Here is a 12,500-nt window from a genome sequence, read left to right as displayed (position 1 = left end):
TGGACCTCTGCTGCCATCTGATGGTAGTATGTGGGAATAGCAGGTTTAATCAGACCTACTCAGGAAGAATCAGCCAGCTTGTATAAATATGAAGTAGCACGTGAATAATAATTGTAGTTTTACAATGGTGTAAAGTAACTACTTTTTGTACTTAAGTACAACTAGAGCGGTGCCCATTGGGCACTGGCCTACTTGGAACGATGCAAGTTGGCTCTGATGAAGACCTTATAGGTCGAAACGTTAAGTCGGTTTTTGTATACTAAATAAAAGGCTTAAAATGTCCGTGCTGCTCCAGTGTCCTCTCCTCCATCTGATGCAAGTTGGACATTTGAAGTCGGTGGGCCTAACGGTTTGCGCGCATTACAGTTACAGCATACACAGACAGAGACATGGTGCATTTATAGATACAGTAGATGTTGAGTACTTTATCACTACATCTCAGAGGCAAGTATTGCACTTTTACTCCACTACAATTATTTGAAAACTTGACATACTGCATAATGAGTACTTTCTACTTTGGTAATTTAAGTACATTGTTATACCAATACTTTTGTACTTTTACTCAAGTGAATTTTTTATCCCGGACTTTTACTAGAAACAGTATTTCATCTACATTGCAGAATTGATACTTTTTTCCTCCACAATCATAACCACGCACTCTCCTCCTGTCTCATCCTTCACGTCTGTCAGAGAGCTCTCTCGTTGGTCACACTCACCCGTTCCTCTGCCCTCCGGCTCGGCTGCGTCTCCGATATTCAGCTCTTCTATCTGGGGGTCGCTGTGCTCTCTCCTCGACACCCTGCCAAGACAATAGATCATCACCAAATGATCCTCAATGAAAACGTCAGGTCTCCTTTGATGTCAAACAATATGGGGTCTAATAACGACGCATGCAGCTTCCACGAGATCTGGGATGTCATATAGCCAGTCGATGATGTCAGTATTGACGTTACGTTTCCTGCAGCCAATGCTTAATGTATCTGCGGTTATACCAATAAAAACATAATTTGTTATTTTCATTGTTTTGATTCAGGTATTGTATTGTTTGTTCCAAGAGAAAGTGATATGGCCTGATGATGTCAGCCGAGTATTAACCACACACGTATCTATTCACCCGTGGTAATCTGTTCAATATGTTCTCTTCACAGTTTGTGAATGAATCCATCCTTTGTAACTTCATTAATCACAATGTTTTTTGTTCATTGAGGTTTGGCCTCATAGATGGAAATGTGTTTTTTTACTCTGCGTTTCCTTAATTTTTAGACTAGTCGTGTAGTCTGTTACAAAATAAATGTGTAAACGTTTCAAAAATAATACCGTCATTTCTCCCTTGCGGCCCTTGAACTTTTGAAATGTTGCTGAGTGGCCCCTGAGCCATCTTAAGTTAAGTATCCCTCTAGCTGATCCACACTGTAATACTAGACGCATCATTCCAGCTGTGCAATTTATTGTTTTTGTTTTGGAGCTTACAATAGCTGTACATACTTACTTCAATCACTTGAAACAATATATTTGGATGAACGGGGTCACCCAGGTATCTATACTTGGTCCGCTCCCCCCCCCCCCCCCCCCCCCCGCCCTAAACACCAAACCTCTTTTCCCTACAATATGGGACCTAGGGTCCATGTATGTTAGCTTAGAAGACCATCACTTCACAGAGAGTGTGGTAGGCTATGTAATGTGCTGATCTTTGCTGTTAAATCCCAAACTCTGCAGAACATTGATCGGCTGTATTGAATTAATTAACAAGGTGTTCCTCGTGCCAACTATCAGAGAGATAATTTAGCTGATTCATGTTCTAGTTGTATGACCTGGGCTCTGGATCAGTGGCCGCCATCCCCGCCAGCATCCTGTCCAAATAAGACATTGGGAATGTCTTCCCAATGAGCTGACGTTTGGGAATAGTCCCATCCAGTTAGGCTTCAGGGCTCAGTCTGACCCTTGACCCGCAACCTGAATTCATTCACAGGCTCATTGTAAAAAAATACATCATAACATCCTGTGCACAGAGTTTCCCATCCTGTTTTAATGAAAGCAGGCTGGGATTATTTGTTAGTATTGAGAAAAAAGCTCAGTGCTAATAAATGAGCTGAAAGGTTTGGGGATCATATTCAGAGAACATGCATTCATTACTATCATGAGGGGAAGCCAAACGGCGAGCCCGAACGAGACCCAAAACTGTCCTAATGCAAGATTCGCTCAAGCGTGGAGCGGTAGGCAGGGTGCCAGACTAGATAAGTATCCTTGCATGGGAATTTAAAAATTCTTGTTCTCTTTTTCCTGCCATTTTAGAATACAAAATGAAGCCACATAACCGCTCCATTACATTCATCATCAAAGTACCATTAAAACTTGCTATTACAGTACAGTTCTCTTTGTGCGTGCGTCCGTGCGTGCAGACGCGTGGGGGTGTGTCTCTCTCTCTCTCTCTCATCCTTCTTTGTCCTTCTAACCTTTATTTATCCAGAGTAGGTTCGCTGAGCAAGAATACTCATTTTTTTCAAGCAGCGCCCTGCTTCGCAGTGGCACAGATGCACACATTCACTCATGGGAGCTGTCCGGTACAACCACAGCTTTAAAACTGCTTGCCACTGAGCTCTGAGCTGAGGAAGTATAGTATACTATACCTCAGCCCAGTATAGTATACTTGTCACATGGTCAGACCCACCACATCATCTGACTTACATCATCCATTCCAGTGACGGGAGCGTCTAGAGATCAGTGGTTCTCAAACTTTTTCATGTCAAGGACCCTCAAATTTATATTTAATTGGCCACAGACCCCCATCTGAAAAGATTTTGCCAGCTACGGACCCCCAGAAAAGAAGATTTATTTTAAAGAATTACCAAAGTTACCCAAAATTTTCCAAATATTAGATAAGTTTAGAAGAAATTCAAAGGTAGTGTGTGTGTGTGTGAGTGTGGGGGCGAGTACGGGGGTGAGTGCACACTGAGGGGGCGAACGTATGTACGAATGTGTGTGTGTGTGAGCGAATGCGTGCATGGGTGTTGGCTGTGTGCGGGCGTCCTGCGTCTGTGTTCTCCTGACCTAAAAAGGCGGTTGGCTGAGGAGCCCCTGTAGGCGATGTTGTTGAAGAAGACCTCCAGCTCGTTGTCGTTGTCAAAGTCTGCCGCGATGACGGTGCGCACTGGAGACGGCATGGAGAACTTCTGCGACGCTATGTCCTGTGAAGACAGCCACACTGCATGACGTTAGTGAAACATGTTCAAACAGACAACCACACTGCATGACGTTAGTGAAACATGTTCAAACACATACCACACACACACACACACACACACACACAGACCAGTAGTTTTTTTCAACCGTTTTCATTTCAAGCTCCATTATTTATTCGGCATTTGAGCCACGGACCATCATTTGACGAGATTTAGCCTCTCAGACCCAAGACTTTATTGTTGTCGTTGGATAAGATTTTGTCCACAATTCCATATATAAAGGTAAGGTCCATTTGGTTACCAACTCTCCATCATCTAGCTGGGGACCACCTGGTACCCTCTCAAGGACCACTGGTTGAAAGCCACTGACACAGACCATCAGTACACCCAGAATTCAATGCCACATTAAGAAACAGTAGCATTTTGAAACCCCAGACTTGGGCGTCACCATTCACAGACCTAATGGAGTTGGACAAATGTCATTCTGATGACATAATGCACATACACTGTAGGTGTGTAGCGCATACGCACAAAACTCTTTCTATTGCCATTTTGAATGCACACTGTTTCTGATTAGCCATTTCAACAACATAGCGTACTTTGGAATTGCATAAGCATCTTCCTATACCATTCCACGCACTGTTGCATTATTGTTGACCGTGCCACTTTTATTTCATGGTGCTTCATCGTTTCTGAACTGCTGTATTGTTTGTTGCAAAGTGATTTGCAAGGCTGTTAATATGTTTTACAGGCCGCTGCACCTATGGTGCACACATAATTATGCATAATACTGTATGTACTGTATGTGTACAGTAGACGGTCACACAGTAGGCCGGCATGCAGAAAGGTGGTACACATGAGACTTTATCACAGTGGTTCTCACGGTAGGGTCCAGGGACCCAAACGGATCCTTGAGGGATCCCTGGGGGTCCCAAACTAAATTATATAGCATCAAAATCAGTTCAACCAATTTAACCCTATTTGAAAATGGCCAATAGGATGTACAAGCTCTTCGATTTTCAAAATAAGCAAGAGTTTACACACAAATCTTGTATAGGGGAGCCAAGAAAATATTTCAAATGGGGGTCCGCAGCCAAATATACATGACAACGTTTGAGAACCACTGATTTAACGCGTGGCCACGTAAATAGCTGAAATAACCGATTTTGGAGCGTGGAACTAGTGACGCATTGCGTCAAAAGGCAAAATGATCAGTTATTGTAGAGTGATGTAAATTAGGCTCCAGCATCACATCCGTGGTCATTCCATCCTTGGCAGCAGAACAAAGACTACTAGCATCCATCTCCTGACCGCTGTAGTCGCCAGCTAGCTGCTGCCGCCATCGTGCCCATGCAGAGAGCCTCTCTGCAGAGTCGGGGGAGTTTTGCGCGGCAAAGTAACGGATATCTCCTCGCTTCAGCGAGGCGGTGATAAGTCGGGGAAGAGTTATAGACCCGGGCCCTTCACTCCCTCCACTATTTACTCCCTGTTTTAATTATAAGGCTCATAAAGCCGAGGGGAGGGAGGGAGGGCGGCCTGGACTGACCTTCCACTACTCAGGGTTAAGGAGAGGGGGGGCTGGCCAACTGCCCGCTGGACAACCAGGGGAGGGATGAGGTCTTGATTAAAGGTGAATGAATGGTTTTGTGGAAAGTATTTAGTTACAAGTACAGTAGTTACCATGCTTAGTCATACTTTTGGATAATTTTTAGGGGCCTTGCAGTTCTGTTGGACAGGAGGACAGTGAAGAATGTATGACAGGATCAATCAATTTCCAGAAGGTGCAAGGAGCAGTACAGACTATCGGGGATTTTAGAGAGGCTAGAACCTGAAGTGTTAACCGTTTTGCCGCCAGCCTTAATTAATTAATTAATTAATTATTATATTGTGCATTGCCAAGGTTTTATCGCATGCAACCCTTATCTTGAAGAGCCAAATATCCGTAACCGGATGTTACAATGACAAAATGCTGTGGTTGTTGTTCTCTCGGTCGGTGGTGGAAAAACCTGACCGCGAGTATCGCAGCGCCTGCTGTCGGCCGTTGAAAAACCATTTTTTCACCAGAAACGACATTCATTGCGCCGATTTTTGAGATACAAGCCTTTGAAAGCAGCACATAGAGTGCAAGTGGATGCGCGCACATCTTCAAAATGGCCACTGTCCCACTTTGACTGTTGTGCTAACGAGCGGCACGTAACAATTCGATCAAATCAAAACATGGATTAAAGAATATAAACCCTGGAAAGGCTACGGTTCTGGCAGGCTAGACGATTAATTTAATCCTACGGTTACTATGGTACCGAAGTCTGAATTAAAAAAACATGTCCTCTTTTGCCATTCAAATTCCCATTGACTTTGTAATATAATAACTGTGTTCCAAAAATATTTTGTATACATTTTTATCACAATTTTTGCAACCCATTTTTTTCACCCAGTGTCAATTATCTAATGTAATCCTGGGCACTACACTTACTATGCTAACCGGGGTAGAGCAATGGATGCTTCCTTCTATGCATGAGGAGTCCAAGCCGCTTTTTTTCACCTGACAGGAGGAGTTTCCCCAGTTGGACGTAGTGCGTGGAAGGAAAACGTTATTCCAACCAGTTCCCTTCCCCTCCATCAGGCGCCCCGGTTGGCCAGGGGTAGGCAGTTTAGAGACCAGGTTTATTGCATGTTGGTGTGAGGGTACCTACCCTAGACCAAGTCTAGTACCCGGGGGACACGGGAGAACATGCAAACTCCACATAGAAAGGCCCTTTTGCCACAGCTTTCCCAGCGGGAATCAAACCCAGGACCTTCTAGCTGTGAGGCGACAGCGCCCCCAAAAATACTTTTAAAATGAGTCCAGTGATTTTACTCATAATGGTTGAAAATAGTCCTCGGAAAGTGTATGGCACCTTTACTTTAGTCGCAGCCCCTAATGCCTGTGCGTTGAGCCGGCTCTATATTTACCACGTAGCTGGAATGGTTACTGTCGTGGACAACATATCTTGAGTAAAATATGTTGGGAGCTGGGAGGTGTATTAGAATGTGAATCGGAGGAGGTACAGCACACTCTGCAGTACACCAGGGGTCTTCAAACTCTTTCAGGCCCTTATGTAGCCGAGCAAGAGAGATGAAGCAGCCCCCCCACCACCCCCCGAGTTAAACCCTCAATCCTTTGTAAACTTGACTTTGGGCTCGGTACTTTGTCTGCACAATACACCAAACCTCTTCGCTTGTAGATCTGCTATTTTCGGCTAATGTCCCCAGAACAGCGATGCGAGCGTTCAAGTGGATAATGTAAAAATTCTAAAAAGTCCCTACGTATATGACACTAAGACTTGGCGGCCCCCCTGCAGAATCTCCCCGGACCCCAGACCCCCTGTTGAAGACCCTTGCTCTACACCATACCAAAACAGCACACATGGGTGTAATTGGCAGTGTCTGAATTTACGAGAATATAGTAAAACAACAAGTTGATTTGAGCAATAATGCAATAGCCAGCTATCAATCAAAGTCGGGGGTGATAATTGCAAATAAGCTCAATGTAAAACGACTTGGGACACCTACTGTACCATTAGCATTAATCATTTGTCCCTTGATTGATGCTAATGCTACAACACCAATATCTGAATGGAAATTTACTGTGTAGTAAATTGTGTTTTGTGTGCGCACGGGGGAAACCACAGGGGAAAAACCTGTGCGATGGATTTTAATTAAAACACAAACAGGCCTAATCGGCACTTTCCGCTGTCCGGGCAAGCTGCTGCTTCAGCCCTATTTAATTAGCAGTTTACTGGAGTGATACAATGACTTCATTACGGATGCCAAAGGTCAACGCGCGGCTCGTGGGAGTGTCTGTTTGTGTGTGGATGAGGTTTTAAATGTGGTGTGTGTGGGGGAGGGGGGGGGGGTGCAGTGATTTACCCAGCTTGGCGTAAAGAACATCTGATAGCTAATTGAATTTGTCTTCCCTGTACCTCCGCTCGCATGGCACGTTTGTGTGTGCGAGTGTGTGTGACACAGTAGAGAGAGAGAGAGAGAGAGAGAGAGAGAGAGAGAGCATGTCACACTGATGGAATTGTCTGGGGCAAACATCACACATTAACCCCTTATGTGACCCCCATAAAGCAGTCTGCCGCGACGTTTATCTCCTTGATAAAGGACGCTGTCACAAGGTGCTGACAGATAGATCACAGAGTTTAAAAACCTCCCCAGATTTACACCCATGTGGAGTTTTAACGCCTAGGATCCTTCGTCGTACGGATCGTGCATTACATTCACCCATTCACACACCAATGGCGGAGGAAACCATGCAAGGCACCAACCAGCACATCGGGAGCAATTGGGGATTTCAGCATCTTGCTCAAGGACACTTCGACACTCTGGGGGAGCCTGGAATCGAACTGGGAACCTCGCAGCTGCCATCCGGCTGCTCTACCAGCCACTATAGGCTACTGCTGAGCCACTGCCACCAATTGTTTCACATGAACGCTTACACACATGGCACATATGTGCACGTGCATGTACACACATACATACACACACACACACACACACACACACACAATCTGCTATCTGACATCAGAAAAGTGAAAGAGGGAGGGAAAAAGGAACAATCATTGGTGAAGTAAATCAAAGCCTGTCCTCCTTTTAAGACTCAGTCAGAGCCCTGAGTGAGAGCTATTGATCGCTGCTAATTCACTAGCCATCTCTTAGCATTGATAATCCTGTGATTCACAATGCTAATAGGTGGGCTTTGCTGTCCGGCGTGTTGCTTCCACTGAAAGGCATTGATTCTGGCCAGAAGAGAGTACAGAATGCTCACTTTCATTCATTCATCTCTCTCTCTCTCTCTCTCTCTCTCTCTCTCTCTCTCTCTCTCTCTCTCTCTCTCTCTCTCTCTCTCTCTCTCTCTCTCTCTCTCTCTCTCTCTCTCTCTCTCTCTCTCTCTCTCTTTTTGCATTCCTGGCCTGTATTTGATCATTTCCTAGGGGGGGTGTGTTGGGGGTGGGGGGGAGGGGGCTAATTAGAGACAAAGGCTGTAGATTATCAACAATCAATGCCTCACTCAATAAAGAGGCAGACTGACCATCGGTTAATTACAGCACGCGGCAGATCTGATTCTATTAGGTTGTTATTACGGTTTGTCACACTTGCTCAAATAATAAACCCCCATATATCTTTTGGCAAAACCTTAGACACACTGTCACTTATTAAACACTTTTGTGTACATTGTGATGCTAGTAAATGGACACCACACTTTTGTTAACCACTTTCAATCTGGCGTCACTATTTTGTCCGTATATGTCATGTTGTTTCTGGAAGTAGATTGTCTATTTTCGCTACTCGTGTATACAGCATAGAAGTAGGCCTAGTGGCCTACATACATTGTAGGGTTTAAAGGAGTAGTTCACCCTGAATTCATGGAGTCTCATCAAATTATTGTTTTCATCATTGGTTCGCAATGTGTTCACTGTAAATTGAGATTGCTATACGTTTTTGTATAATGTGTTAGAATAAATGTCTTCTTTTCTGTATCTACATGCCCTGGCTGTGTTTACATAGTGTATACTGTTTAATGAATGCTCTGTACTGTTTATATTAGCTGGCTTTGTGTTATTAGCAGTTTGATTTCAGGCACAGATAAAATGCTTTTGAGGCAGGTTTTGAAAATCGCTCAAAACAAGCAACGGTTTTGTGAATATAGTTAGGAGGTCTGGTATTTTTGTGTAACTGTAGTATGGACAGTACATGGAGTAGTGGAAAGTAACTAAGTACACACAGTATTTACTCAAGTACCGTACATTCAATTTCGAGGCATTTGTACTTTGCTTGAGTATTTCCACTTTCCAGTACTCCACTACATCTCAGAGGCAAATATTGTACTCCACTCCATTTATTTGAAAATGTTAGTTACTATAGTTATACTTTATAGATTTAGATTATTATGACAAAACAGTAACCACTTCAGCCTTATATACAGCCTTATATTGGTATTGGTACTTTAAGTACATTTTGAAGCCAATACGTTTCTATATTGCAGTATTAATACTTTGATTAAGTAAAAAAAATGAAAACATTTTCCACCATTGAGTATGGATGACCATTGGCACGTGGTCTCATGGAGCGTGCGGTACGTAGAACATTTCTGCTTGCCTAATGCACAGAAAATAGCCAATCTTGTCGACAGGCTAATTTCAGTGCACAGCGACGTACCTTGAACTTAGCCCGTACCTTGAACCTCTGCTTGCGGTTGCTCTGCTGTATGTACAGGCGGTGTGGCCCATTCCAGTTGCCGTACACAATGTCCGTCTTGCCATCGCGGTTGAAGTCAGCCAGAGCCACACCACGGCCATGTTGCATGGGGTCCTCCACACCTATGTGTATTACACAGTCATGTCAGAGAGCCAAGCACATTTATATACAGATAATATATACAGTATATATACAGTATATATATATATATACTGTTATAATGTAATTATAATGCATTGTTCAATACAGTTCACAGAACAAGGTTCACACCTGTTCACTTATGAATTCACAATTCATCGCTGTATGTCTGTTCTTCACATATCTTGAGAACCGTTCATTCGATGAACTTCACACTAGCCGAGTGTACTGAAGGAGCACATTCTCGACCATGCTGATCAAACAGCAATACAGCGAGCCAAGCAATCTGCCTGCAGCGCCCATTAATTGTGCCCCAAGCACAATTAATGTGTTAATATATAGCTTAAAGTTTAACTACTTTCATAATCCTATTTTAAACTTTGGATATTTGAAGAGAAATGATTTATAAGATCACAATACGTCTGAGCGTGTCAATCTGCTATTTTGGAAAAATCTTGAAGAATTATGAAACGTTTTAAATTACATTAAAAAGAATACAACACACATTTTCATTTATGGGGTCCATGCTGCCACAAAATAGTTTGTGATTCGGTCCCTGGCCAAATACATAATCCATTCGGGTGTCCTTGAAATGTTTGAGACACGCAAGAGTAATGCTGTCACTTTAAACTGCGTGTAGTACTGTACTGCGTATCTGCATACCAGCTTGTTGGGCCACGTCCGTAAAGGTTCCGTCTCCGTTGCTCTTAAACAAAAAGTTGGGTCCGTACTCGTTGTCACAGAAGATGTCAGAGTGTGTCTGACTCACGATGGGTCCCACCACCACCCCTCGCCCTCCTGCACACACAGAGAGAGAGACAGAGAGAGAGACAGAGAGAGAGAGAGTTACTGTACGTTTTAAAATAAAAGGCGTAAAAAGGTCCCTGTGGTAAAATGAGGTCCATTAATTTAACTCTGGAAGTATAAAGATTGACCTATAAGGGTCAATTTGTACAGAATTTAACAGGCACTCCGGATTTTGCTGTGACATGATTAAAAAGGGACGATGAGCAAGAAGATGATGAGGCACAACTATGGAGAGACAGCCGGTACGGAGGACAGGTTAGTAAGGAGAGAGAGAGAGATCAGAATCCATAACAGAACCGATCACAGAGACATCATTACTGGCTTTCCAGGCCATTTCCTCTGAGCGGGGCTGGCCTTTCTGCTGACACAGACTGGACTACACTCGCACGGATGCATGCACGCACACATGTATGCACACACCCACGCATGCACGTTGCACGCACACTGCTCGACTCCCCCGTACAAACACTGACACACGCACAGGCTCTCTGGTGTCAAGCAAGGTCTTAACCACATCAACCACAGCGTCCCTCTCAATTCTGGGGGCGATCATTCGTTAAAAATAGCTCTACACACTAGTATATAGATCGGCCATTTCTCACTAAGATCTGGTGTAGTGGAAGAAAAAAGGAGGAGATCTAGTATAGACCCCAGGGGGACTCCGGTCAGAATATAGAGTTTAGGTGGTTATAAGCCTTCTTTCCATTGTGTGCAGATCGGCTATTTTCGACAAAGACATTTGGTGTTGAGGGAAAAAAGGAGGGGGTAAATTAAGTATATAGGCTATAAATGGCTAAAGTCTTCTTCTTTCCTTGTGTGCCTGCTCAATAAGATTCTCTGTTAAACTCCTACAGAGTTCCTTGCAGTAGCAGTGCCAGCGCATCGCACCGGACACTAGTAAAGTCTAATGATGGAGTTGCGCAGGTTATGATTGGATCTCCGGTATGCAGAGTCAGCACTGTGTCGGGGGGGGGGGGGGGGGGGGGGCTGTTCCCTTGATTTACAGCTGGGATCTGTCAGGCCCATGCAAACACTGCCAGCCTCATCCCCCATAAAACTACCCACGTCTCTCCCGAGACATGTAACCATCAGATACACAACTTCACCATGTGTCCCTCTGCGCTGATTAATGGGCGGATGATGACAAATACATTTACAGCATATCACTCATACTGTAAGTCATTCATTCCGCACTGGCTGACTCTTTCCCCCTGGTGGCTGAGATGGAATCCTACATACTTGTATAGTTGTATGTGGAACGTGAGGAGGGAACATTCATGGTCGATTTTGATTTCCCTTCTTTATTTAAGCATATACTCTGACCAACAAAACACTAGCCACACAGATTACATTATATATCAGTGCATATGTAACGCCCCACCCACACCCACCCACACTCAATAAATCATTGTGTGTCATGTATTTCCCAGTCTGAGTTTACTCCTGCAACAGAGAGACTAAGCAGTTTGTACATCTGACTCTGGTTTTTATGTCATGCATAGTTACAGAGATCAGTGGTTCTCAAAACCTTTTAATTTCAAGTACCCCCATAACTCCTAACTTGTTACAGACCTGTAAGGGTCCATTTGGAACCCACTCAAGGAACCCTGAGGGTCCCTCCCTGGACCTCACTTTGAGAACCACTGACAGAGAAAAACCAAAGAAATGCACTTGTGCATAATTGTTTTCAAAACAATGCTGACTAAGATGGCTCAAATTGCTCATCTGACCACATTTGGCGGGTATAGACGAATCCATGGAGGGGTGCCCTGGGTGCAGCCATTACCGAGGTGTACCATTAAGCGCAGCTTTACACCTCAGCACTGATTAGCTACACCTGGCCCACAGGGCACTCATTTTACGCTCTCAAGAGTTAAATTATTGTTAAACATCTGCATTACTTAATTTACAAGTATACACAATTAGACAATGTAGAAGAATTGTTATGTTATGTTTGCCAAAAGCATGGAATTGTGGACAAAATCTTATCCACCGACAACAAAACATTCTTTAGTTTTGGATCTGAGAGGCTAAATCTCATCAAATGAATGCCACAGACGAAAAACAGTCTAAGTCCACACTATTTATCCATAATGTATAAATTATAGATAAGGGGTTATATGCACGAACATCTGG

The 12,500-nt window shown here is 43.8% G+C and overlaps 2 protein-coding genes across 4 annotated transcripts in view; both read right to left on the bottom strand.

Moving 5' to 3' along the window:
• loxl4 (lysyl oxidase-like 4) overlaps positions 1-12,500 on the bottom strand; it is a 336,094-nt gene that overhangs the window by 243,302 nt on the left and 80,292 nt on the right. Inside the window, exon 16 of one of the 3 annotated variants that reach the window (XR_014569803.1) lies at positions 6,396-6,405. The exons of the other annotated variants lie outside the window; for them this stretch is intronic. The gene's annotated coding sequence lies outside the window, so the exon portion shown is untranslated. Of the gene's footprint in view, positions 1-6,395; positions 6,406-12,500 lie in introns of those variants that run through there. 3 annotated transcript variants of the gene reach the window in all.
• Positions 1-12,500, bottom strand: part of LOC310865154 (cartilage acidic protein 1-like) — a gene marked incomplete at its 3' end in the record, with an annotated part of 34,168 nt that overhangs the window by 7,270 nt on the left and 14,398 nt on the right. Inside the window, exons 6-9 of the mRNA XM_083774166.1 lie at positions 10,221-10,355; positions 9,399-9,541; positions 3,049-3,185; positions 717-799 (exon numbers count right to left, since the gene is read on the bottom strand). Coding sequence (XP_083630292.1) covers positions 717-799; positions 3,049-3,185; positions 9,399-9,541; positions 10,221-10,355 — 498 coding nt within the window. The remainder of the gene's footprint in view (positions 1-716; positions 800-3,048; positions 3,186-9,398; positions 9,542-10,220; positions 10,356-12,500) is intronic.

Source organism: Protomyctophum parallelum (assembly GCF_964188405.1).
Source record: "Protomyctophum parallelum genome assembly, chromosome: 10".
In the NCBI taxonomy this organism is placed as follows: Eukaryota; Metazoa; Chordata; class Actinopteri; order Myctophiformes; family Myctophidae; genus Protomyctophum; species Protomyctophum parallelum.
The sequence above is the reverse complement of the archived record's forward strand: the minus strand, read 5'-3'. Positions and strand labels throughout refer to the sequence as shown.